The sequence below is a fragment of the Channa argus genome, chromosome 5, assembly GCF_033026475.1.
Source record: "Channa argus isolate prfri chromosome 5, Channa argus male v1.0, whole genome shotgun sequence".
Classification (NCBI taxonomy): Eukaryota; Metazoa; Chordata; class Actinopteri; order Anabantiformes; family Channidae; genus Channa; species Channa argus.
Genome location: NC_090201.1, coordinates 7,171,609 through 7,199,015, shown reverse-complemented (window position 1 = coordinate 7,199,015; position 27,407 = coordinate 7,171,609). Strand labels below are relative to the sequence as shown.

General features: G+C 43.4%; 2 protein-coding genes and 1 long non-coding RNA gene across 8 annotated transcripts in view; 2 read left to right on the top strand and 1 right to left on the bottom strand.

The window, feature by feature from the left end:
• The window catches only part of LOC137127598 (nuclear receptor coactivator 3-like), a 29,452-nt gene extending 14,552 nt beyond the window's left edge, over window positions 1-14,900 (top strand). For 2 of the 5 annotated variants that reach the window (XM_067504763.1, XM_067504764.1), the window contains 22 exons: window positions 1,118-1,185; window positions 3,173-3,277; window positions 3,543-3,703; window positions 4,917-5,017; window positions 5,252-5,426; window positions 5,583-5,774; window positions 5,975-6,061; window positions 6,328-6,471; window positions 6,723-6,870; window positions 7,002-7,588; window positions 7,730-8,706; window positions 8,801-8,924; window positions 9,175-9,414; window positions 9,600-9,812; window positions 9,901-10,018; window positions 10,109-10,280; window positions 10,788-11,159; window positions 12,020-12,115; window positions 12,233-12,470; window positions 12,559-12,757; window positions 12,859-13,063; window positions 13,168-14,900. In XM_067504763.1, the coding sequence (XP_067360864.1) occupies window positions 3,192-3,277; window positions 3,543-3,703; window positions 4,917-5,017; window positions 5,252-5,426; window positions 5,583-5,774; window positions 5,975-6,061; window positions 6,328-6,471; window positions 6,723-6,870; window positions 7,002-7,588; window positions 7,730-8,706; window positions 8,801-8,924; window positions 9,175-9,414; window positions 9,600-9,812; window positions 9,901-10,018; window positions 10,109-10,280; window positions 10,788-11,159; window positions 12,020-12,115; window positions 12,233-12,470; window positions 12,559-12,757; window positions 12,859-13,063; window positions 13,168-13,179 (4,647 nt within the window). In that variant the 5' untranslated portion in view covers window positions 1,118-1,185; window positions 3,173-3,191 and the 3' untranslated portion in view covers window positions 13,180-14,900. The remainder of the gene's footprint in view (window positions 1-1,117; window positions 1,186-3,172; window positions 3,278-3,542; window positions 3,704-4,916; window positions 5,018-5,251; window positions 5,427-5,582; window positions 5,775-5,974; window positions 6,062-6,327; window positions 6,472-6,722; window positions 6,871-7,001; window positions 7,589-7,729; window positions 8,707-8,800; window positions 8,925-9,174; window positions 9,415-9,599; window positions 9,813-9,900; window positions 10,019-10,108; window positions 10,281-10,787; window positions 11,160-12,019; window positions 12,116-12,232; window positions 12,471-12,558; window positions 12,758-12,858; window positions 13,064-13,167) is intronic. The other 3 variants (XM_067504767.1, XM_067504766.1, XM_067504765.1) reach the window with 3 other exon arrangements.
• A 4,059-nt stretch (window positions 14,901-18,959) lies between these two features.
• On the bottom strand, window positions 18,960-20,251 carry LOC137127714 (DNA-binding protein inhibitor ID-1-like). Its single transcript, XM_067505046.1, is given in 3 exon segments — window positions 18,960-19,531; window positions 19,759-20,190; window positions 20,192-20,251. Coding segments are annotated over 3 exon segments (513 nt in total). The 5' UTR covers window positions 20,237-20,251; the 3' UTR covers window positions 18,960-19,495.
• A 14-nt stretch (window positions 20,252-20,265) lies between these two features.
• LOC137127715 (uncharacterized) lies at window positions 20,266-24,191 on the top strand. 2 transcript variants are annotated; one of them, XR_010914453.1, is made up of 2 exons: window positions 20,266-21,383; window positions 22,465-24,191. It is a non-coding gene; the product is annotated as an uncharacterized lncRNA (long non-coding RNA). The 2 variants fall into 2 exon arrangements; XR_010914454.1 differs by having other exon boundaries at window positions 20,266-21,459.
• Window positions 24,192-27,407: the final 3,216 nt, after the last annotated feature.

Here is a 27,407-nt window from a genome sequence, read left to right as displayed (position 1 = left end):
GTGTCATAATAGTTTTTTTTTTTTGTTGTTGTTGTTGTGTTGGTGTTGAATTTAATTTATTAAATCTTTTTAAGTGACTGGCAGTCACAGAGTATTGTAGCAGTATTATCACATTCTTAAGTAGAAAAGAACATTTTAACGGCTTATCTCTGGAAGTGGGATGGTGGTGCTAAAGGTCAATGGTTTTGGAGCAGTTTGTGTCCACAATGAAAATCAGGCCATTCCAGTATTTGGGTCATGACTTTATAATCTATATGTTCCTTGATACGAAATGTGGCTTGAAAACCCTGAGTAAAATTATTAGATCAAAGTGTAATACTGAATTTTAAAACTGAAAAAATTATACACAGATATTGGTGACTAGGTAAAGAGCGATTAAATGCTGTTGCTGTGATGACAGCTTTTCCAATTGCTTTGGTGAGAAAGGCCTTTTTTTACAATGATTATAACAATTGAAAGTAATGCAAATACTTGCAGTGTCTGACTAATGTTTCGCGAACTAATATAAATACTGTGTTTAAAAAAAGGCTAGTTGAGAAAGAAACTGACCTGCCCACTTACTATAAATAATTATTCAACAAACGAAGCAATTCCTTCGTCACTATATAGCCAACCAGGAAAAGTCCGGTCAGAGTTTAAATTTAGAAACCATTTGATTCATTTTTGCAGGAACTTTCTGACCTTTGTGGAATGGATTGCTTGTACACTGTTTTTTTTTTTTTTTTTTTTTTTCTATCTTGTTTTGAGTTTGCTAAGCATTAGAAAGCCTCAAATGGCCAGCAGCAAATATATAAGGTGTTTAGGAACCAGGGTGAAAATGAACCAGCCTAATAAACATATTATGTAAATAGGGTGGATGAGTGGCCACATTTCCAGGAAAAGGAAATGATGACGCAGTGGAACTGGCGGTGGGGAGGACGCAAACAGGATGCTATCTGCTGTGGCTTCCTGTGCAATTTTAGAAATTTTTTTTTCCCATGAATTTCTGTGAAAGCAAAACATATAAAGAGCTCCTGATAGTTTTAAAGAAAGCTGAGTGCCATTATCAACTTATGCTGACACATCTAGAGATTCAGAGAGCACCACAGTTCATGACCTTATTCTCTTCTGTTTTCAGGAGATGTTGAGACATTAAAGCAAAACTAGACCCTGAATGGAGCTTGACTGGGGCTTGTCCTGGCCAAGGTGAGGATACGGTATATGTAGAAATACATACACTCGTTTATACTTGTACACACACTGCATGTTGACTGTCTATTAAAGCTTCAGAACATTTTATTTTTACTTATGAGATCTTATATTTCTCACATTGGCAGCTGCTATCTATGAACTTGATAGTTTGTGCAGTGTCTCATCTCATTTCTAAGCAAGTTTCCCATTGTCATATGAAGCAGATTCAGTCCAGTGGCATAGCGCCAGGCGTGTTGAGAATCCTCTGGGGTTCTGGTTGGGCTGCTTGCTCTCTTGTAGAGGTTTTACCTACTTGGGCTAGCAGTTTTCAGATAATTTCAACTTTTTAAAATATGCAAGTTGAGTGAATAAATCAGATATAATGTTGTGAAAACTAAAGCACTATAAATTGTATGGTAGTTTTACTGCAGTTGTGTGCATTAACTGTATTTTCATGTAGAAACCTGTATACATTCACTCTGGGTTTTGGCATTGCTTCCCCACAACCAGTGGCAGCTGGTCTACCTTGCAGTGCTTTCCTTGTTCTCAATAAGGATCCCATCAGCCTCAGCTGTGCTGTTTGTCCGTTTCGGGATGTGAGCTTGGTAGAGGGCTGATGTCATCTTTCTCCACTGCTGCAGAGGTGAACCTTAGGACAGAAACCAGGAAGGAAGGAAGAAAGAAAGAAGGGAGGGCAGCAGGAGTCATAGCCGGATCAGGACAGGCAGATCTCGAGAGGGGTGGTGAAAGGTAGACAGACACAAAGCATGTGATGCAGATTTATGGTGCAGACTGGGTGTCTGAAACTTGGTGCTTTTTTAGCAGCACTGGTAGTAGCGAGTGAATGGGCTTCATGTCCTAGCCTGCCGTTGCGGAAAAGGAATTGCATAATGGGTACCATCCGTTCTACAGTTTTCCACTCTGGAATGAGCTCACTCAGTGTTTAAGAGTGCTTGTGTGTGCACACATACACATGTAGACTCAAAGTCCAGAATAGACTTGTAGTAAAACAATGTGGTTGTACAGTGTCACGCTACGGCTTTGTGTGTGTTTCAGGGTGGGAATAGGAAAGAGCAGTGACCTTAGAATCTAGCTATAGAGGTTTCCTCTGACATGAACTTTTAGGGGGTCATTCACAGGGCAATGCCAGAGCAGAAAACAAGGGCAGGGTCCCCAGTCCAGTACTGATATGCCAGGAGAACAAGGGAGGGGTTGTCTGAGGAAGGTATGGGAGGAAAAGAGGAGTTAAAGCCTATGACTAAAGCCTAGTATGGAAAGTGCAGAGTAAAGAGAATGCGGAAGAAGGATAATTTTTACTAGTCCCTGGAAAATGCTGTGGATCCTTGTCTGGATAGTTTCTAGGCTCCATAAGCTTGAGCAGAGTGGGTGTTTTTACTAAACAGTTAGACAGGCTGATGAATATGTACCTTGCTGGAACAGTAGCTACAAGAACCCAATTCTTTTGCAGGCTCTGCTACAACAAGCCTTAACATGTGAGTGTAGTAGAAATGTTTTTTATATTCAATGTGTGTTAGCACTGCTAGCAAAGTGGTATCACTCTAGCGGGCATGCTGGCTGAACGCAGAATGACCCATCTCCCCTGAGGCTCCAAATCACTACATCATCATCAGTTGCTCCTCACAGTGGAACAGATGAGATTTCACTGCCATCAAGCATTAAGCAGGAGCCAAGGCTGCCTTACTAACTGTATAGCCTACCATCATATTGCTGTAGGAATATACTGAGGAATCTCCACTTAGTTTATCCCCTTAATAACTCTGAGATTTTGCAGTTTTATCTCTTACTCAACACTAAGCTTTGACATAATGTCTGAGGGGATTTGGCAAAAACCTAAGTGCTCAGGACACTTCCCAATCCACACTTATCCTTTGATTAGATTGTAACGTACACACACATGCACGTGAGCATGTAAAACTACACTCTCATTACATATGTCCTGCCTGCAAATAAATATGCTGTGCATATGTGAATGTGCTTTCAGGTGCTGATATGTGCTGAAAATGAGTGGCATAGGAGACAACTCGTTGGAGCCACTGTGCTCTGACCGCAAACGTAAACTGTCCACCTGTGACACACCAGGCTTAGGGTGAGTGCTGTCTCTTCTGTTAAGTGTTATATATAAATCCACTGTCGGCTGGTGTTGCATGTGTGTTGTATGAATGTCAGAAAGTGCATCAGGTCATTTATCCAGCCCCTGGCCTCATGTAAACATTCCGGCCCTGTGTTTCATATGTGTGGTTGCTACTAGCAAAATATCTGAGGCATCTGAGCTGTATGGCCTGTGTACGGATGAGGCATGGGGAGGTTAGGTTGTCATGGCAACTTGTTTAATCCCCTTGGCGTCCTGGCAGGTGTGACAAACGTCGGAGAGAGCAGGAGAGTAAGTACATTGAGGAGCTGGCTGAGCTCATCTCTGCTAACCTCTCCAACATCGACAGCTTCAACGTCAAGCCTGACAAATGTGCCATCCTCAAGGAGACTGTGAGACAGATCAGACAAATCAAAGAGCAAGGTACTACCCCTGTACAAATGACACCCATACACCATGCACTCCTGGCCATGAGTACATTTGACTATAAGTTGATTATCGTTCGACAACACAGATTTGGAAGAGTAAACAGTGAATGAAGTTATAGGCTGACTCTTTTCCTTTGCCCTGGTGTAGGACAGGTGATGCTAGTGATGAAGTGGTGTGTTTGGTTCAAGGCCAAGCTACTTCAGACCAACAGCCAGTATGGCTGTTTGTGTCTGGGGGTAAATGAACACCAGTAATTGAGACCACTTCTTGGTGGTCATGGCTCAAGGCTGTCAGTGACAGTCTGTATCTGTAAGTGCCAAACCCTGCTTCTCTCTGGGAGACTAATAACACTGGTGATACAGAAATCAGAGTGGCTCCTAGGCCATTTTCAAGTTATTTTGCAGATTTGACATGATTGCAAGGGTATAGGAGCATATGTCTTCCACCTGGTTAAGATTATATCTCTGAGGTTAAGTGGATAAGGAAGAAAGAGAGCAATCACATTGGAATCTACCCAGAGGGTCACAGCTGGCTACTGCTGGCCCTGGTGTTGTGCTGCCAGGTTGCCATAGTTACAGAATGAGAATGATGGAAGGCCTATTTTTCCCTCTTTTCTCACAGTGGTCCCTATAACACATTTTTCCCTCCCCCAGTTCACACATTTTTCTTCATTGCAATCAGTTTCTCAGGTGTCTGTCAGCATTTTCAAATCCATTTGCTTGTACAAAATGCTTTAAAATGAAATGAAATCTATCTAGTGGCATCATTTGTCATCTGGCATAGTGTCTTGTGACAGAGATGAAAGCGATATACAGAGTGAGTGGTATCTAACAAAGCCTCAGACACATGCTGATTTTAAAAATAGAAAGACATGCCAACCATGTATCAACTACTTATGCTGCCACCTGGTGGTCAGAAAAGTACTTTATTACATTGAATGAAGGGAAGCAACTAGCTGTCAATCATAGAATAGTTGCCTTAAAACAATACATCAGTTATGGTTATTAAGAGTATGAGTTAATATACTGAAAGGTGAGATATTTCTTACTTTGGTTGGAAACATTCATATTCTGTAAGTAAATGTGAAAAATAAATTATTTTTAGGTCACTAATATGTAACCCAACAAGTACAAAGTCCAGATGCCTAGTTAGTTGTAAAATGATCCTCTTCTTTTTCAGCAGTATCATGTGCTTTATCTGTCTTTAGGAAAGGGCTCGTGCAGTGATGATGATGTCCAGAAGGCGGATGTGTCCTCCACTGGTCAAGGGGTCATTGACAAGGACCATCTGGGACCTCTACTCCTACAGGTCAGCTTGGGGACAATCGCTGTGGGACAAAAGACTAACACCAATTAGTCGTCCTTCCATATGCTGGACCAGTGCTTTGTTGTCACTTGCTCTCTTGAAGTTGATAAAAATGTGTCAGCTGGTATCTAGCAGGGGGAAATTTTAAAGGAATAAGTTTAGTGATATAATGTTGTTAAGTGCATTTTAAGTCTTCTTCCATTCATGTCTGCACATTTATGGCCCTTCTGTCATTAGGCTTTGGATGGCTTTCTGTTTGTGGTGAACCGAGAAGGAAACATTGTATTTGTGTCAGACAATGTGACCCAGTACCTGCAATACAAGCAGGAGGAGCTAATAAACACCAGCATGTACAACATCATCCATGATGAGGACAGAGAAGGTTTTCACAAGAATCTACCCAAGTCTAGTGGTGAGACATGGGTTTATACATGTGTGGGTTAAACCTCAATCAAGAACATGTACACATAAATGTACACTTCATACATAGTCGCTTACTTACTTTTTTGCACACACAAAGAAATGTGGTCATTTGTTTACCAGTATCCTTTTTTTTTATTCTTTACAGCACCAAATGGGGCATCATGGGGTGGAGAGGCACCCCGACAAAAGAGCCACACATTTAATTGTCGCATGCTGGTGAACTTTGTCTACGGTCAGAGTCATGGGTTGCCAGAAGAGAGGCCCATCGGCCAGCGCTATGAGACCATGCAATGTTTTGCCCTCACTCAGCCACGGGCTATGATGGAGGAGGGAGAAGGTAAAGTAACTGTCTTGAAATAATTTTTTCCTCAGATTAAAAATTAGTTTATGTCAGTATTAGGCTTGGCTTACAGTCTATTGTCATTCTCTCTTGTTTTTGTTTTTTTGTCAATTTGTGCAAAAATACAACACAACATGTTTCATTTCTCATCCAGTCTAATTAAATGAGGACTAAAGGTTGCATTGTCTCTTACTCAGATCTGCAGTCATGTATGATCTGTGTGGCACGACGCATCACTGCAGTAGAGAGGACCGAGAGATTTAGCACGCGCCATGAACTGACTGGTAGGTTTCTATTACATCGCACAGTAGTTGCCTTGTGTATTAATTTTGTATAGAAGTTAACAATGGCCATGTTACCTAACATTAGTTAGGTAACATGGCTGAGTGCCATTTGTCTGTAAAAATAATTATTTACACCACAATGAAATGTTATTCTTGATATGTAGAGATTGCATTTACTGTTTAAAGAAGATACACCAGATCGAATTCCTTTACCAACCCTCGAAATTATTCTTTGTGTAATGCCAATTGTGTAACATTTATTGCAGGTAAACTGATTGAAATTGAACACCAGAGCTCTCTTCACACCACTATGCGCCCAGGCTGGGAGGACTTGGTGAGGCGCTGCATGCAAATGTTCCTCAATCGCAGCGAGGGGCAACCCTGGTCCTACAAACGCCACTATCAAGATGGTATGTAGTCCTGCACCTCTCTACCTTCTACCTCCTTTGTGATAACCAACAGATCTCTTCCCTTCATCAGGACTCATCAAAGCTTTTTATTAACATTCAGATCTGATTTGATTGCAACTTCATTTCCCATGATAATTTTGCATGTGTATGAATTACCAAAAATCTGAGCATAGTGAGACACCTTATTAAAGTGTATATTGTGAGGAACTTGCTTGGCATTTATGAAACGTCCTTCATTTTCTCTGCTCCAGCTTTCCATAATGGCCATGCAGAGACCCCGCTCTACCGCTTCTCGCTCTCTGATGGCACCCCAGTCACAGCCCAGACCAGGAGTGACCTCTGCAAGAATCCAAACACCAATGAACCAAACTTCTTCCTGTCCACACACTTGCTACAAAGGTGCAAATACTTATACTATAATATTATACTATGTTACTTCTAGTTAACTAGAATATAATGTAGTCAAACAAGTGTTATGGTGTTATGGTTAGTGTTATGGTTTCAATTAGTGTTTTTGTATTTTCCTACAGGGAGCAGAATGGTTACCGTGGGAACCAGGGAGGAGGCATAAGGCCTCAAAATATGGGCATGAACAATCCAAACCAACAGATGAACATGGGCATGAACAGGGGCTACAGCATGGCAGAACAGGGCAATGTGCCACAAAGAGGAGTACCTCCATACACTGGGGGCAACCGCATGAATCCCATGAACCAAATTAATCAAATGAATTCTATGAATCAGATTAATCCCATGCACCAGATGAATCAACTAAATTCCATGCATCAGATGAACAACATGGGTCATATGAATCAGATAAATCAAATGAATTCCATGCATCCGATGAACTCACCTATGAACTCAGTGAACCAAATGGGTCCCATGAATCAAATGGGCCACCATGGCATGCATCACCAGCAGCACCAGCATCAGCAGACGGGTCAATTTCACGGAGGTGCAGGGGGACCGGGGGGTGGAGGGGGTGGAGGGTATGGGATAGGAATGACCAGTCCCCCCCAGGCCAGTCCAGGGATTAACATGCCACCACACAATGTCATGGTTTCACCCAGAGTACGAAGAAGCCCTAAGACAGGAGTTAGCCCCTTCTCTCCTGGAGGTATGAACCAAAATTTTTCTCAAGAACTTTATTTGCAGCTTTATTTAATTCACTTTATTACACAACTTCTTTACCTATGTGTTTTATTCATGAATTGTTCACTTGAGTTGGTGATTGTGATGAATTAACTGTCCTTCATAGGCATAAACTCTCCCATGAGCTCCAGTCACCCTGGTAACTCTGGAGGTGGGGGAGGAGGTACCACCTTCTCCAGCAGCTCATTGAATGCCCTCCAAGCAATTAGTGAGGGAGTAGGAAATCCAATGCCTTCGCCAATCACTTCTCCCACCTCCCACAAGCCTGATAGCTCCCCAAGCATCAATTCCACCAACCATGCATCAGGGGGACCTTGTAAACAAGGCCTCCCAGCCTACTCCGACTCAAAGAGCCCAGTAAGTTCACTAGGAGCTGTAGGAGAACATCAGTCTCAGCAGCATCCACACACCCCCACCAGTGAAGGCCCTCCTGACAAGCCAGACAGCCAGGCCAGCAGTGAGGTGGGTCGGGCTGCAGGAGAATCCAACCGACGTGTCCCTGACAACAAGTGCCACAAGAAACTTTTGCAGCTCCTCACCTCACCTACAGATGAGCTGGTGCCAACTAGTCATACACCCAGCTCCGGACCTGGTTCCACGCCTGAGACTAAAGAGGGAATCGCAGGCGTTACTAGCCCCTCTGCATCAACAGGGGTGTCGTCCTCTACTGGCGGGAGTCACTGCACTGTGTCGTCATCTGGTGGCACAGGACAATTGTCAAATCAGTCACTGCAGGAAAAGCACAAGATACTCCACAAACTCCTGCAGAATGGGAACACTCCTGATGATGTGGCTCGCATCACAGCTGAGGCCACAGGGAAGAGCGGTTTGGATCCAGGGGCACCAGATCCCGGGCCTGCAGCCCCTGGAGGTGTTCTATCAAAACAGGAGCAGCACAGCCCTAAGAAGGAGAAGCAGCATGCCCTCCTTCACTACCTTCTCAATAAGGACGACTCTAAAGAAGGTGGCAATATTAAGCCCAAAGTGGAGGAGCTGGAGGGAAGAGGAGCTCATGGGACAGGGGTCAACAGCTCGGATCCACACTGCATTGATGGAAAGGTCAAGTTGGAGCCATCCGATGAGGTAAGGAATTTTCCACAAATAACATGTTCTTAGACATAGTTTAAAATGCTCTGTAGAATATTGTTTTCCAATCATACTTGTCTCTGTTGTTTAGACTGAAATCCTGGAGACAATTCTCTCTGGCCCAAGAAACAACTCTGGCTTCTATCCTGAACCAGACACCAGAGCGGGGAAAGAAGTGGTAAACAAACCAGGAAATATACCTGACAGTCTACATGGTAAGTCAAACTAAATTATCACTAGTCTGTAAACCATGTTCAAAAATAAAAAACCCAAAAATTAAAAAAAATGCATGCATGCAAAATATTATTATGAAGACACGGGGTCTATGGAAGCAGCAAGATGTCACATGCATTTTCAACTCTTACTTGATGTTTTCACATCATGGACACATCATTTGCAATTTTAATCTTAGAACCTAAATGTGTTAAAGTATCTAAGCTCACCTTTGTATTCTGTGTGTTTCAGATGGGGAGAGAGGCCCCATGCCTCCAGTTCAGCGTGCTGTCTATCAGAGAGCCTTATCTATGGATGCCAAACCCATAAGTCGTGAGGGCGCAGTGGGAGGTGGTCTGGCTGTGAGGCGGAACGTCCCCTGCCCCACATTGGTTAAACAGGAGAACATGGATGTTCCGATCCATCCTGGGGCCGTGCCAAATGGCTTTCCTGGAACCATGGGTCCATGTCCACCACCAGGCAATCCAACAAGTAACTTAATCACGTTTTGTTTTTTTTGCATGCCCACCCTGTCTGTCTTTATAGGCCTGGGTCCCACAGAATAGCTCATCATGGGACTATTTATCTTTTCAATATTACCTACTTTTACAATTTTAGGTAGGCATTGCCATAGTAATGACAAAACACTGAATGTAAATGGACTTTTTGCTTTTTAGGAGGCATGGGCAGAGGAATGGGAATGTCCCACCGCCCTCCTATGACAGGGCCGGGGGAGTGGGGAATGCCAAGGTCCACTGGGAGTCCTGCTGGTGGACCAGGACATCCAGGCATTGGTCGCACTGGCCCAATGGGAGGACCCATGATAAATCGCTCCAATAGTGTACCTGGAAACACCAGGTCTATGCTTCAGCATCAACTCATGGATACAGGTATTTAACATGTCTCTTTATTGGGTTGTGAAGGTGTAACTCCAGTTTGGTTAATAATAAATTGAAGTTATTGTGAATTCACCTGCAGGTACTAGTGAAGCCAATATGAGTATGAGCCCATTTGGTGGACATGGGCCCCCACCTCAGTCACCCTCCTGGCCAGACTCTGCCATGGGAATGGACAGACCACAGGGTAGCACAAATAGGTAAACCTTCAACTTTTAATTAGACAACATTAAAAGTGTCTTCAGTTGCTTTTTGAAAAGTAATGTAACGTGGGTGATTTGTTGGTTTAGGGACCAGTTTCCACACCCACTGGAAGAACTGCTGGGGCCCCTGGCCAGCACTGAGGGTCAAAGTGATGAGCGTGCACTTCTGGACCAGCTGGACTCTCTGCTCAACACTGCTGATGTCATTGCTCTGCAGGAGATAGACCGAGCCCTAGGCATCCCTGAAATAGTAGGCCAGGTACACTGCACACTACAGTATACAATATATATTACATATACAATTTGTAGATAACATATTAAATGTGGATCTAAATTGACTGTTGTTATTGATTTTAAAAATGTATAGTTTATTGTAACTTAAAAGAGTAATTATAGGTTTAAATGCTTTTTGCTTTTTCTGTTTAACTAAATGCTGAGTCCGTGAGCATTTAAACCAGAACTTGTTCTCAAGCTCGGACGGTGGTCCCAACCACTGCATAAATTAAGCTTAACTTTGCATTTCATGTTATTTAAATGTAGGGAATTAGTTTAGAATTGATTGCCAGTTTGCATTAGGGTAATAAGCTTTTTGTCTTGGGCAGCATCTTGTATGCAAGCAATCTCTTAAGCTTGTTCTTGTAGCCATGTTTCTCATGTTTGCTTTTTTATGTCAGTTATCAGTTTATCATAACCAACTTTTTATTAGCATTGCATTAAACCTTATTTTGTTTATAATGGTATTACATAAACCTTCCCTGTACCCCAGTCCCAGGAACCTGAAGGTCACCAGCAAAGCCAGGATCACGTTTCAAGTCAGTGCCCACCATCAGAGCCTTTCCCAGGTCCGGACTCTTCCATAGGCATAGATCAAAAACCCATGTACGGCCAGGGCTATCCTGGGCCCCCAGGGCCCCCCTCAATGGGGATGCAGCCTTGCTACGGTGGCAGCACAATTCAAGGCCAGTCTCCTGGAGGCTTCAACCCCATGATGAATCAGATGGGTCAAACGGCAGGCTTCCCTGGCATGACAGGCATGGGGGCTATAGGGAACCCCCGGGCAAACCTGATGAGACCTCGCATGGGCTCACATAAGGCCCCTCTTCGACTACAGCTGCAGCAGAGGTTGCAAGGGCAGCAGGTGATCAGGCACAGACAGAAAATAAACTTAAAATTTACCTTCTATTTACAGTGTGATGCAAAAGTTTGCATGCCCATATTTTTCATTAACACAATGCTGAATGTACATTTAGCTAGTCCATTTTGTTCTTTCATAAGGATGTAAAATTTAATACAACATATATTTCATACATACACACAATAATAATGCACATGTTAGTACAAATGTTTTTTTATCATCACAAGTAACCAAAATGGTCAGAATGTATTAAGAAGGTTATATTAAATTAATAAAAATTACATTGGTACAGTTTTCATCCGCATTGATTAATTAAAGTTAACTTTTTATTAATTTCTTACCAATTAAGAAATATTTGTACTAGTACAGTAAGCATCAAATATTTTGTTGATGAAAATATTCTTTGTTTTATGCTTTTTGACATTTTAGAATGAGGGAATTTGAAATGTTGGAAATGAGAAATTGCATTAAATTGGCTTCCAAAAGTCCTCAGAATAAACATGGTTGAAACATGGTTTTAGTATAATTGTTTTTCACACTTATCTCTGGGACAGAACAAAGGCAGGGACGAGATTTACTCACATTCACAACTACAGACATGTTAGAGTTACTAATTAACCTAACACGCATGTCTTTGGACTGTGGTAGGAAACCAAAGTACCTGGAGGAAACCTACACAAGCACGAGGGGACCATTTTATCTAATTAGCTTCAAGTTGCACCAAAACTCGAAAACAGAGGCAGTGATAGCAATATTAGCACTAGTTGCAGCCTCACCATACCTACTTTTAATATATCATAATGAACATCAAAATAAGCACGCTATTACAATTAACTGTATTTTTGTCTTGTCTGATCTGGCAGTTTATGAACCAGACCCGACAAGGCATGAAGATGGAAAATGCGCCTGGAGTAAACCCTGCCATGCGCCCGGGCATGCAGCCTGGCATGGGTGGTCAGGTATGTAGTTAGCAGTTCCTCACAACCAATGTAGTTTGGATTTGTTTGCCACTTTTTAATAAAGTCAGTCAAATCACCATTTGCAGAATTAAGGTTAGACTGTATTTTTCTCTTTAGCCAAATTTCCTGAATGCGCAGATGATAGCACAGCGCAGCAGGGAGATGATGACCTTCCAGGTGCGCAGGCAGAGGATGATGATGCTGATGCAGCAGCAACAACAGCAGCAGCCGGGGGCAGCAGGAGGCTTCAGTCCTCCTCCTAATGTTACTGCACCAGGAGGAATGGACAGCCCCATGGGAGGACCCCCCCTTAACCAACCTGGACAGCAGGGCTTCAGCTATGGAGGTAACTATGGTGAGTTGACCAACCCAGATGTGGTTGTCTGTATAATTCCCCCTTCATAATTCATGTGACACTCATAGCGTTTCTGTTGTTATTGTAGTAGCAGGGATGAACCAGCAGGGGGACCCACCATTCATGGCTCCAGTTAGCAGCCCACCAGGAACCATGATGCAAGGACGGATGGGAGGTCCTCCTCAGAACACCATGATGCCAGGGATGCAGGGAAATTCACAAGGAGGGCCAATGTATCCGTCTGGAGACATGAAGGGCTGGCCACAAGGGGGCATGGCACGCAACAAGTAGGTATCATAAGGTGTCTCTGACCCATGACTTTACTTTTTAGCACTTGTGGTTTAAGATCTCATCCGTCACAATGTTTTCTTTTTGTCTCCTCTTTCAGCTCTTACCCACAGCAACAGTTCCCCCAGCAGGGCAACCAGGGCCAGTTTGGACCCATGATGATGAACAACTCCATGGGTGGACCTGGGCCAGTCAACGCGGCTGGTACAGGACAGATGGGCCAAATGCCAGGACAGATGCAAATGCAGAGCCAAATGGGCATAAACCCCATAGTAATGGGACGAATGCCAATGGGACCTGATCAGGTAGATGACACATAAGGATTCAGATGCGGTTTGGAAAGATTTAATAAAAACGAAGGAAAAATGTGTATAAACAAATGAATAATATTGTTTTTACATTCCTGCAGAAGTATTGTTGAGGACCTATGACTGAAAGCGGAATCTGGAGGCTTTGAGCTGTGAGAGAGCAGTCTGGCCCAGGAGGGGAGCAGGACCTATACACACAGAGTATGAGTTTCCCAGCAAAAACACAATACATTCAGCACATCACACTGCTCAATCTGGGGGATGTGGGCTAGGAGGACATTGTGCATCAGGTTTCATCCCCACATGAAAGCTCACATGCTCTAACCTTATTTAAGTGAAGCACCGACACCAAACATGAGTGTGTTTGTGTGTTCACATGAATGATCTGGAGCTGATGGGCACAGCCAGGCTGCAGAACAGGACTACGGTAAAACTGGCTGTGGCTGCACTTTATCCGGAGGCATCTGTGTGAAACAAAGATTGATGCAATATTTCTTCATCATTACAGCCTTACTAGAGATTCAATGCCTTCACAACAATGGTTTTCTTGTTTGTTTGTTTGTTTGTTTGTTTGTTTGTTTGTTCTGTTTTTAATCGTTTGGACGCGCCTCATTCTTAAAGTCATTGGAAGCTATAAGCACACAGTTTACTGTGTTATGCAGATTGGAGCAATAACTCTTGCCTCTATGCTTTAGACTGTAACTGAGCATCATTACCCCTGTTATGAGCAAACAAATGGTACGGCAGTATTAGATGTCTCAAACGTACTTTGTGAATATGATTTGTAAATATTCTACAAAATATATCAAACATGCTTTTTAAAGGCCCATTATTGCACAAAGTAAGAGACCTGGTTGTATTTTTGTGTCCCATAGGTCAATGTTGATTTGATTGATATGCTTTTTTTTCCTAATGTCTTTGCAAATATTGCAGGCATGTTTGAGTCTCCTTTCCTTTGTTTGTCATTTTCCAAATGCTGTTTATTATTTTATTTTCCAAAAAGTCATGTATTTTATGTTTTAGTGAGGCACTTTTTGCTAGTGGTGACGATCTGACTAGTTAAAGATTTGAGCTTTCACACCGTCAGATCTTTTATTAAAAGCTGGGTGAGGTGAATTCTGTCAGGGCAGTCAATTACATAATATTATTTTATGGGATACTGTGTGCAGTGAGCTGTGTGTATTTGTCTGCAGTCCGTTGAATATGGGAACACACCCTTTAGTACATCAACAGGCCTTGTTGTTGCAGCGTCCACATATCCTTATTCTCACCTTCTTTTGACTGTTATTCTCAAGTCGCTGAATCTAACGTCTCAATATGCACAATCCAAAGAAAATTTTCCATATCTCTGTATAGTTTCGGATGTTTCTGGTGTACATTTTTATATGTGTTATATTATTCTGGTGGTAAATGGGTACATATCATGGATATATAATAACAATTGATTGTTAAAGGACAAGGGGCTAAGTTTGGGTCACCATGGGAAGCTATGAATGCAGTGTGAAGAGGACTAGAAACTTGCAACCCCACAACAGAAAGTATTTACATCCAAAAAACAAACAAAGCATGTCTTGCTGTGAAAATGAATTACCAATGGAAGGAAATCCACTTTAATACATATCAATATCTCTTCTATTTTTCAGGAAACTATTTCATTTTATGTGCAAATTTTGCTGAAAAGGAACTTTGTAAAGTTGAAGGGCAAAAAGAGGCAAGAGATTGTTTGGGTTGTTTTACTTTGGAGGAAGGTAAAGCTGTCATTTACAGGATGTATATTACAGATTTTTTTCTGTTGATGTTCATATTGATGTAAATATAAATTTCTATTTAAACACTCTTGACTCTGGTTCTCTAATTAGCCACTGACTGATAATGAGCAATGATGCATCTATGTAAATTACCAAGTTCTCATTCTGGGAACAGTAAATATGAGAAGGCATAATTATTGGCTTAATCAGTTTGATGAGACAAAATAGGAAACGGCTGCAGCTGTCTTGTTATGGCAGGAAACTAATAAATGTTAAATTAATTTCCATTTTTAATTTTTTAAATATCTTTCTCCCTACCTGGTATTTTAAGATGAGAAAGTGTATATGCACAAAGTGGTGTGTTTACTTCTGTTTAAAAAAAGATTTGTATTGATACAGCTGTATATATTTAATTTAAGTTAGAAATTGGGGCACTAGGATATATTACTATTTTATAACATGAAAATTGTATCTGAGTAGAGATTTGGTTAAATTAAAGTAAAGATACTTATTCTTTCACTTTGTCTATTACAAAGTTATATAAATTATGTGAAAATACAAAACTGAAAATAGTTGCATTAGTATTCACCCCCTTTATGTAACTCCTCTAAATCAACACTAGTGAACACAGTTGGTTTCCAAAGTCCTAGAGGTAGTTAGATGGACATTGCCTAAGTGCAGTCAATGTGAAATTAATAATTATGAAGGTAAGGCAGTCGTCCACATACCACAAGGTCAGTGGTTCGATCCTCGGTCCCGGCTTTTTGTCGAAGTTTCTCTGGGCAAGACACTGAACCCCTAACAGCCCATTCCCATCCCCAGCTGTGCAGTGCCGGTTCAAGCCCGGTAAAAATTGGGGAGGGTTTTGTCACGAAGGGCATCAACATGCGGACAATTATCCACTGTGGTGACCCTGAACTCACGGAAACGCTGAAAGGACAAGAAAAAATAAAAATACAACATTTAATACACCTGTATCTGGAAAAGACAGTTACTGGTAAATTGGTATCCTGGACAAAACTACACAAAGACAGACAAAAGAACATTCCAACTCTGTGGACAGCTTTTTGAAAAGCAGAAGCCAGTGGACTGATGCAAGGACATTTCCAATGAATTTCTTTTGGAGTACAACTCAATCAATAAATGATATAAGGAACAAGACCGATATAATTCTGCCATCCTCAAGAACTGACTGACTGCAAGCAGGAGACTGTTGAGTAAGACACCAAGGCTCATGTGGTGTTGAGACATACATGTACATACAACAACTGCAGCCCAAGTTCTTTACTAGTCTAAGTTTTATGGGAGTTTAAAGAAAAAACAGTAAAATTATATCTCAGCTGGCGTCTGTCTGACGTCAACTGGTAGAAGATTCTATAGTCTGATTAGAACAGTATCAAGCTTTTTCACCATGAAACTGGGCATTTGGGTTTCTCCCTCTTATGTTAATAGCATTTCCACCAAAGAGATAACACCCCTCTAAACTTCTCAGATGGGGGAATGAGTGACCTATGCAATTTATTAGATAATGGAAAAAGCAAAAACAAATTATAGAAGGACTTTGTGTGTGTTTTTATTCGTTTTGTTTTTAGTTCTATTACTCGGCATCAGAGTAATGGTGTCTCATAACTCTTTTGCTTGGTAACCTACAGGTTTAATATTTAAAAATGCATTGACACCTAAAGTCATGTTAATATAATTGAAGACCCTGTGTCGGCTTTGTAGAGAAACAAAATATCATCAAACAGAAAAATTCAACCACCAACGTCAGGGGTCTCCCATTTTATCCACACCAGAACCAAGGTGGCCTTCAGTGGCATTTGATTTAGCCCAATGTCACTTCCTTCTGTACTGTTAGGTAGCTAATAACAACATATTGCTTTTGGTAAATTTATTTTTTTGTATATTTTATATTTTGTGTATTGCACAAAAAAATGATGTATGCTGTATTGGAGTCTAAGAGTGAACTAGCCTTATTTTGTAGAAACTCTAGTGATATAAATACCCAAAACTTTATAGCAGTGGTTCTCAGTCGGGGTCCTCTGGAACCCCTGCTCGGCTTCTTTTCCATCTATCCCACTCTTATTTCCCCAACTACCTACTGCTGATGAACTGCATCAGGTGTGTTCAGTCAATCACGAGCTGGAAGAACACACCTGATCCACATAATGAGCGGTGAGTAGTGCAAAGCGGGGCTCGTTGAGGGCCACGATTGAGAACCACTGCTCAATAACATGTGACATGTCACGGTTACCACGATGTGGCGCTGCAGTGGCCTCCAACACATCTGTGGCCTCCCTCCTTCAGCAGCAGCAGTTCACGTCGGCGTCACATCGCGGCGCTGTGTGAGAGTTAAAGGCAGAGCTCCTCGATACGTACACAGACTTTACTACAGTAACAATAACAGCCTGATGAGAAATTAAGAAAATCTCAGCTCTAATTAAATTTAATGTCAAATTAAAATATCTAGTATTGACTCAAGGAGAGCGCAATAGCCTGGTCCTGATTTCCTCTACTGCTCAACCAGATTATATAAGAGATTTCTATCTGCCATATAGATAATTATGTGCAATTATGAATTCAGATCTTCGATAACTCGTTACGCAGTAAGTTATCGAAGAAATACTGAGGAGCTCGTATGTGCTGTGGCTATTCAACCACTTCTGGACACAGCCCAAGCTGTTTCTGAAAAAAGAAGTGTATATATTAATAGAAAACTTATAACATACAACTTCAGTGTGGGAATCTCTATCCGAGAGCAACACACTCTCTCTCTCTCTCTCTGTCTCTCCCAGTGTTGGCATGGTTCCCGGCCCATCTGCGGCCTGGCCCGCGGATTACTGTTTGTTAATGTTTCAATCAGCTGTGTGTTGAGGAATGTGGAGCTATTTAACCTGAACTTCCCCAGGTGTGCCGAGGCGCCGCTCAGTCTGGGCCCCGCCGCCCTCCCCTGCCCTTGGCACAAAGCTATCACACAAACACAATCACACACTGGCCACGCCGGGGCTGCAGCTGTGCGCATCGCACCGCAGGGAAATGGGAAAAACATTGCACCAAGGAGACAGAATAAATCTTATAACGAATCGCCTCACCAAAGCAATTTTAACCCCTGCAGTGCCGAGGGAGACTTAAAAACTACTGATTTACTCGCGAACAAATTGAAACACCATATTTTGATGGATGTCTTCTGAATTGAAACTAACTTTAAACTCGATTACAGTGGCAAGAAGTAGCATGGGAGCTGTTTGGACTGAGCTGATTAGCTGCATTAATTGCTCGTTAAAATCTGATCTGGGCGTTTAACACGGGAGAAAACAAACGCAATACGCTAAAATCCCCCAAACATTTATAATATTTTTATGGCCGAGGTTAAAGGCTCTCTGTAGGTCATCACTCGGCACCTCTATGGGGTTAAAGCCCGGTGCTTCCCTTCTCTTAAAGCCATTCTGTGGTAGATTTACTTGTGTTATGGCTCATCATCCTGCGACACCTCTCTGCTTCTTATAGATATTTACACTTTGATTAACTTGGGAGTTGAATTGTCCCTGCGGTTCCCTTTTCACGCCTCTCCCTCAGCACTGCAGAGGTTGAAATGGCTTTGATGTTGTATTCCATCTTTTTTTGCCACTATAATTCATTTACCTTTACTAATCACTGTCTTAATACCTTTGTTAGTTAAATCCTCTCGGGAAAAAAAAAATAAAAAAAACAACCACCTCCAATTTCTGCCTCCAGATCTTTTAACGTAACTATTTAAAGTGAGACTTCCTTTTGTAATGTGACACCTTAAATTGCCCACAGTGAAGCAATCACCAACTTAACTGGCTATGAGCCATTATGTTGACCACCAGCTCTGGTTTCATGTTACCTCAGTGACCGAACGGTTTTTTCTAGGTGAAGCTCTATTTGATGACAACGCCTCAATCTCTCATAGTGATCAGCTGGGTGATAAGCTATTCAGACGCAAAGCTATTCAGCCGGACTGTGATTAGTCACAATGATAATGAGGCGCTAACAGCCCATGATAACCACGACCACGTGACCTGCTCCATTATAGTGTTTGTACTGAAAATATAGGATGTCATACTACACCACAGCTTCCCTGTCCCTCTGTTGTCTCACACACAAACACCTTGACACAAAAGTATTTGTTCAAAAATAATTTTCTTGTTTTAATAAAAAACACCAAGGTACATTGTAAGAAAACAATATCTTCACATAATGTGGCATTGTAATATACAATACAGTTTGTCGCTCAGGAATCTGAGAAATTTCATCTTTATCTTTACAAAATGTTGAATTCTCTACACGATTACATAAAAATACGTAAATAAAGAGCGTAACAGAAACATCAGCTTTCTTAATAAACTCTACAAGCAACAAGCGATGCTGGTTGCGCTGAACTTGTCTTGGTCCCCCGGCTAACCCAGTCTATATCCGGACACCACAAGTCTTCTCTCAGAGCTCTCTGATGAATCGAGAGCCGTGAGTGACAGAGATCCCCTTCGCCGGAGGATGTCCACACAACGTTATTGTTTTCTAGCATTGGGAGTTTGAAACGTCCTTACACAGTTCCAAGGTTTTTTTCCCCCCCAGATGCGACAGAGAAGTCACATCCGGCAGCCTTGTTCGTTCTTCGTGGTGCTCGCTTCAGGGTGATGGTGTGATGCTCCGCGAGCTCTTAGCGGCACATAATCCTTTCATCTGAGCATCCATTCTATGTGCAAAGAGAGGGGAAAATTGATTATTAGCTATGCATAGCACAAATACAAGCGAATACAAGTTTGTTATGACAGAGCGGTGCGCAAAAGGAAACTTTTACGCACGGAGTTGGTAACTTTACGCACGGACATTTAATAACACATATTACAAGGAAGAAGCGTGCACCTCTGTAGGGGTTTATTCTAAAAATTTATTCCACACCACATGTGACAGGATATTTACCTCCACTGAGATGCTGGCTCGCTCTGCGTTTAGGGTGGTCAGCGGTGTGCGGGGGACGCTGCCGGCAGCGTGCTGTCTGCTCTTCTCCGGCTCGTCCAGCTCGACCTGCAGATCCCAGATGTAGTCGATGACATGTTGAAGGATCTCCACTTTGGTAGCCTTTTTGTTGGTGGGCAGAGTGGGCACGAGCTCCTTCAGCTTGCTGTAGCAGCTGTTCATGTCCTGGAGGAAGACAGTCATGTGTTCGTCCAGCAGCGGGATCTTGCATTTGGAGATGGTCAGGCTCCGATCGGACAGGCAGCGCACCACGTCCTCGCCGCCGACCTTGCTCTTCAGGGCACATGTAGCTCCGACAACCTTCATCTTGGTTCGTGTAGGAAGCGTAGTTTCCGAAAAGAGCAGAGTAGATGAGCAACTAGGCTTCTCCTCCTCTTAGCGATGATGTCAAGTAAATGTTGACAGTTTGCAACATCCACATGGGTCAACCCTCCTCTCTTTTATAGCAGAGCGGGAGCCGGAGGCGTGTCCAAACCGTGCCGTTTGAAGGCTGTGAGCTAATCAGGCGCCTGCGTTTGTATTGATGGGCCGGTCCACAACCACACTCCCAGCCAATGACTGCGCTCGCCTGGTTATCGGGATTTACAATCTGTTTGAGGGATGGCGTTACAAATGGAAACAAATGTGTGTCTTTTATGGGTAAAATGTGGGAATCCAGCTGTCCGTGGCTTGGGGACTCTGCAGGTGTAGATTGCCTGGGGACAGTCAAGGGGTGGTGAATGCCTGGGTATGTACTGTGAGAATGTGTGTGGGATGAGGCAGGATGAATAGGATGAATGGCTAATGATAATTAGGCTACCACAGTGCCCTAGATTTGCGTCACAATTGTTGGTGCCACTGCAGATGTGGATGACAATAGTAAAGTACAGTAAAGTTAGAGAAGTGGGTACATACAGCGTGTTTTTTTTTTTATAAACTTAGAGGGATTTAGGATTGGGGAAATAAGCGTTTTGTGAACTTTGTGGAATGCAGTGAGTAAAGAGAGCAGCAGTTTATTCAATTTGTCAAATCGCTGCTTTAACAACATTAGGATTCGTGGACAGATTGTTCATTGTTGAAGAAAATATGCTGCGCAGTCATTCTCCACACCGCTGCGCTCTGGACAAAACTCAAAGTTCCCTTTATGCTGAACTTTTCTCGGAGCACAGAGCCTCTTTTTCCTACTTCTCCGTGCTCAAAGGCGGCCCAGTGTGAGCAGCAGCAGCAGCAGCTTCACGGATTCCTTCACATGTTTCTGCAGTGTGTGCTCAGCCTGGTGTGCACACACTCAGATCGCATCGCTCTGTTCTGAATCTTCCCCCCAGATTGTCCAAACAAGCCCGAGCAGACTGGCAGGCGCCAGCGCGGTGACGTCACCCATTCATCCGAGCCTTGACGCCTGTCAGCCTGGCGCCGCTCGGGCGGTCTCCATGGAGACGTCAAACAAGAGCGCTCACACCCCGTTCTCCTCCATTCACCTGCGTGGCGCGCGGACCCCTGAGAACAAACCGGCCCCGGAGCTTTGTCGTTCATCTATCACCTTAAAGCAGCGGGATGAGATTACAGCCCAGCGCACCTGCAGAGCAAAGGCGAGGGAGGCTCGACCTTCTGTTGTTTCCGCATTTTAACACGTAGAAACTGTTGCATTCCTCCACTTTCACTACTGTATGTCCCTGTGGTGATTATATGACAATAATCATAAATTGTTGGAAGAATTTAAACATAATTCATCAAGCTAATAGAGAGTATAGCCTGCAAAGATACATTTAAAAGAATGGTACATTTCCAAAATGCCAGTTTCCAAAGTGACTGACTCCGGTCACTCTTTCCTCTATAATCTTGCATAAAATGTCACTTATGAAAAAGCAGCAATACATGCTCCAACACTTATTGTGAAAGTACCTAAATAGCCTGTTATCAGCAAAATGTACTTGGAAGTATCAAGAGTACTTATTACACAATACAAAGTTCCCTGTAAGTGTAAAATTATCAAACATTATATCATAGAATCATCATTGCATGCAGTTTTTGCATGTCTATGCCTACTTTATTTACTTTTGGACAATATATTTCAGTCATCGCTCTAGTATATAAGATGACTAACTCAGAATATCTAAAGTTGCCTAAAACTATAGCTGTGGCGGTAATGTGGAGTAGAATAAAGAACAGTTTCCCTTTATGTAAATAATATCATATATGTAAAAACCTGGCAGCATAAATCATTGTAAAGTATTTTAAAATGGAAAGTAAATTTAAAGTAATGTGCTTAGGTAATGCATTTTGTCCTTATATTAGACCACGAAGGGGTAAATATATTGGGATCTTTTAGGATTTGCAATAATAACAGATGCAATTTGCAATTTTGCGATTATTATAACGCTAATAAACTAATAATTGTGGTATCTGACTGTAGCATGGAGTTTTTCTCTTACATGTTTGGTCATTTGCATGATTCTAAGAAAATTAAAACAGCTTGTTCTCTTTACAATCTAAAGTATATTTGTATTTGCTTAAATTTGCACAGATGTTTCACAAGAACGATAACTTTTTTTTGCTTCCTTGTAACTAAGTTAACTACCACCAGTAGGACTTTTTCTAGCTGTTGCAGTAGCCTGTAAAAACTTTTTAAAAAACTTTCTTTTTGTCCTTTTTTTTTGCCCTCTGTCCTAGGTCGCAGCTGACAGGGCGGAGGGAGGTCCGGGTGGGCAGAACAATGGGAGTGCGGTGCAGGGATTGTGGGAGAGAATCTAGGCTGGAGCCACAGTGTCTGGAGCGCCCCTCCACTCCCCTCATCCAGCTTTTGTTCAGCTGCAAAAGCTATCAGCACTTCCTACTGACACCAACAATAACTCCACACAGCTGGGCCCTTTTTAGCCTGTTTACAGCACATCAAGGCGAGTGAGAGAGAAGACAGAGGGAAGAGGCAGAGGAGGGGAAAGAAAAGTGAAACATATTAGCTCCTGATTTTAAGTGACAGAATGGCAGTGCCCTCTCAGAGGTCCTCTTCCCTCCTTCATCGCCAGCACAAAACTCATTTCCCTGTGGGCTCTTTAGATTTGAGTCTAGCAAGCCTCGCGAGTCGATTATCACTTTGTATTTTCTGTCTAGGACAGGCTACTGTTTGTGTCAGTGCTGTTGCAACATCATCCTGCATCCATCAAACAGCATAATTGCAAAAAGTCTTTTTTTGTTTTTTTAGGACTTTGTGTATGTTGGCTGTATTTGTGCCAGCACACAGACCGTTTCCCAGTAGCATTTTTCAGGATAAATTGTTCCATTTGGTGGAGGGGAAACATATTAGCTAATACGCCCTCTTTATCGCTACAGCAAACAGATCTACAAAAGCGCACTACAGGAAGCCACAAGGGGAAAGGTTGGTGCAGGAATACTTTCAGAGGAAATAGGACATTCCAGCAATGCTTTCACACTTTTGCTGCTGTTATTATTGCTGCAGGGACAATAAGTAGCGCTCGTACTACTTCCTGAAACATGAAAGTGACTCAACCACAATAATAGCAGAGGAGACTTATGGTTTCTTAGACAGAGGGTTGAAATTCAGTTTGATTATTGAGATACACTTTTAAATAGAAATGGGAGGCAGTTTGATCATAAGAGAGCACCACATGCAGGTTTTTCAGCAATTTTTACTCACACACACACACACACACACACACACACACACACAGGCCATCTCCTTGCAGCTGTGGGATTAGTTTCCAGTTCCCAGTCAGGCTCTTCCTGTTTGCTTGATAATGATCACACCTGTGTGCAGGTGTGTGGAGAGGCTCATATGGGACTAGAAGGGGTGTGTGTGTGTGTGCAGTGTCAGATACAAAGGTTTCACTACATCACGCTGTCACATCTATCCTAGTCTGACTGATGATTGACTTATGGGACTGAAGGCCCATTAATTAAACAGGAGGAGGAAGTTTGTGCTGAACAGTTTGCTGGACAGTTTGTTTGTGTGTGTCGCTGCTTCTGGCAATGTGCATAGTGTCCGTTGACGCCTGGATTCCTAGTGTGCCTCGACATGGCCTGGCAACTCCCTGGGCAGCCCAGCCTCTGTAATGACTGAGGACCCGTGGTTGGGAGTCACTTCCTGTGGGAGTCCTGGTTCAGAGATTTGTCATCAGAGGCGCAGACCGGCTGGAGCCTCATCGCCTGCTGGGTTTTCCTGTGTGCAGGCAGCAGACTGGGTGGGTAGATAAATGCCCGTCCCTGAGAGCCAGGGGCAGGTTACAGCAACACTACCATCATCTGATAGTTGGTGTTTGGTGAAGCCTCACATAGATCCTTGAAGCCCCACAGGTGTCCTCTGGTCTGTGTCCTTGGCTCTGGAGGACTTACAGAGACAGCTTGGTCTCCCTCTATCTCATTTTCTCACTTGTGTACATGTGTATCTGTTTGTAGATTCACTGGACCCAAAATTCACGCCCCCCCCTCCTTTACACCCCTGTGGTCATCTCCCTCCGCCTGGTTCCCACACACACTATCAAAGGCCTTTAATGGCTTCTAATTAGCTCCCCATCTGCTGGTGACAGCGCACTGGTGGCATGCTAAAGCACCCATTGAGAGCGTAGGCATTGTGCTCTGGAATACTTTCCACTCCAGTGGCAATTGCCTAGAGAGAGCTTTAGTTGGGGTTGGTGGTGGGGTGCTGGGGTGGGGCTGGGTGAGGAAGGGGTGAGAAAGAGGAGGAGGGGATGCCGGTAGTGTTGTCTGCGGTCAGGGGTTTGGGGAGGGAGGGCAGGGGTGGAGGGATACACAATGGGAGACAGTGTTACGGCTTGTTGCAAATCTAATAACGCTCGAGTCCCTTTTCCATCCTCTGGCCATCATCCCCCACCCCCCACCCCTCCAAAACACCACCAGCAACTATTTCACATTACCACCTCACCCCTCCCTCTATTTTATTTTTCATTTTATCAACGGTGTGTCACTGACATCGCACAGCGGATGCTCGGGTGAGTTAACGCTGACTCTGCTAAACGGTGAATCCAGCAACACAACCTGATGAGGTGCTCTATTGTCCTGAGAAGCCCCGTGGCTGTAGCTGGCTTCTTGGACTGAACAATAGATGCACCTCTATAGAAACTGTAAATGTAGCCTAATGAGGCCTCTCTCTTCATTAGCAGAACCGGTCAATGCGTGAATGCTGCCTGTTTTTCAGATTGTATAAGGCCTCATTCTGTCCATGACTTCCAGCAGGGCCCAGGTCCACTGGTAGCTGAAAGGGAGACCAGCTGTTCCCAGCTGGTAGCCAGAAGATGCCTATGGGGGAGAGGCCTGATTACTACTGGCCAAATGCCCCCTGCTGTAAGAGGTAGATGCAGAAAAAACAAACAACTGCTTCTGGGAAACTAGTAGATCAGCCTCAGTATTGTCCTCACTATCCAACGATTTTTATTTTACACCTCAGGCAGCACTGGTGTACTGGATGTGTAAATTATAAATAAATGCATATAGAAAGAGCAATACAATGAAAACTACAAAAGGGTTCTGATGATTTTAAATACATGTTTTACTTTTCTAAACTACGTTTCCTTAATAAAACTTCGAATGGGAAACATTCAAAACAGGAAGTCCTTTTGGTGTTTTTAGGATGCCATGGCAACTGAATGCACCATTTTGAAACGACAAGTAAGGCTCTATGTAAAGCCACATATTTGTGTATGTTTCTGTGTGTGTGTGAGATGAGAGATTTGTCACCTGACCTCCACCCCCCCAACACACACACACACACACAGACACACAAAGCCGCACATCCCCACAGCTGCACAGAGGCGTCCAGTCAGCACGGCCAGGGGACATGGGAGCCAAAGCCCAAAGATGGAGCATGGACAGTGGCAGCTGGGGAGCTGACAAAGCCCCATTCAGAGAGTCCAGGCCTGGGGACAATGGCTGGGCCAGGCTGAGCCCTCTCCTCCACTCTTCCACGCAAAGATTAATACTTCAGATGGGCTTCCCGGTGGCAGGCAGGGCTAAAAGGAGAGCCCTCCTGTTTGTCCTGTTTGTCACTGGGCATTGTGCGAGTCGCCTGAGAACCAACCTCTTGGATGGGCTTGACAAATGAGAGCTGCCATTGACAGTGAACAGATTGGGCCTGCCACTTTTGTTTTGATTGTGGAGCGAGTATAATCAAGTTATTTGGGCCTTGCAGAGTTTTTGTTTTTCTCTCCTGATGCTCTTGACACTAAAGTCCCACCTTAACAGTGTCTGCCGGCCCAGCTGTGATCTGAGCCTGCTCAAGTTCCCTCTCTTCTATGTTGTTTCTATTTATCAAAGCTGTATAGAGGCTGCAACAGCAAGAGGAAGTTAATTTACCTGGGTGTGGGAATCTGTCTATCTATTCATGTGGCTTACAGAAGGCAGTGCAGGTGCAACAGGTGTAGGTGTGTTATTCTTGCCACAGTCAATAGAGCTACAGTGCAGCATTATTGTAATGTTTTTCCATGCAGATGTCCCTGTACACCTGACCTGAATAATGTGTTAAAAGAAACAGCTCAGCCAGGAGACTACAGTAACCAGAGACCCTGTTAGGCAGGGATGGGGGATAAACACAAGCAGCTCAGATGTACCCACCCACCCCACCCTGCCTACCTATTTTTCTGTAACCCTGCAAGTGCAGCGCAGGTGTTTAGCCCCCAGCCACGCAGCATTTCAGGTTAAACTGTAGGAACGCCGCCCCACCTTCTCACCGGGAACTAGATGTGGCCACAGAGTACACAGTGTCACACCTGCACACCTGTGCTCTCAGTTCTTGTTTTGCTACTGTGATCACAACGCATGATTTCACAACAGGAAATTTTCAACTGCAGCATCTTGTCAGAGATGAAAGCTCGCATTCAGTACATATTTTATTTGGAAATGTATTTTTTACCTCATGGTTAAATCAGCTGACCTAAAGTTAACTTTGCAACCAGAAAGGATTGCTGTTTGTATGGACTGTGGCTACAGTAAGGGAAACCTAGACCATCTGTCCTGTCTGTGCTGGTGTTGGTGCTGTGCATCAAGCCGTCCTTCTCCCAACGGAGGAATGTGTCCTTGTAAAAATATGACCCCCCGCAAGTGCCACCAGCTCCATTACCTCCCATGTCTCCTCTCACGCCCGCGTGTCCCTTCATCCACCCTAGTCTCCATCACCCTGCCATCCAACGCCCCCCTCATGTCTTTTTACTGCCAGTCTCATAGTCCCCAGTGAAGATCCTCCTTTGGTTCCCATCGAGAGACACACAGCAAAGACAAGCTCCCTCCTTTTCACCCAGGGCCCACTTCCAAGAATCTGCTTGTGTGAAACTTCATTGCAGCAGAAGGTGCCCTACTTTTAAACTTCATTCTTCTCCCTGTGATTGTTTCAGGGAATGTAACAAAAGGGGAAAGAGGCTGTGTGCGGGTCAGCAGGGGTGTGTGCATGTGTGCATCTAGGTTATACTAGGGTGCATGTGTTCGTGTGCATGTCGGTGCGTATGTGTGTGTGCACGTGAGGGGAGGGCTGTTGGATTATAAAGAGGAAGTGAATGGGAAGTACACACTCAGTGACCAAATAAGAGGGAGACATTCCTTTGCTGCCCCTCCCCTCCTCCTCCATGCTCCCTCATTCTCTCCTCTATGTT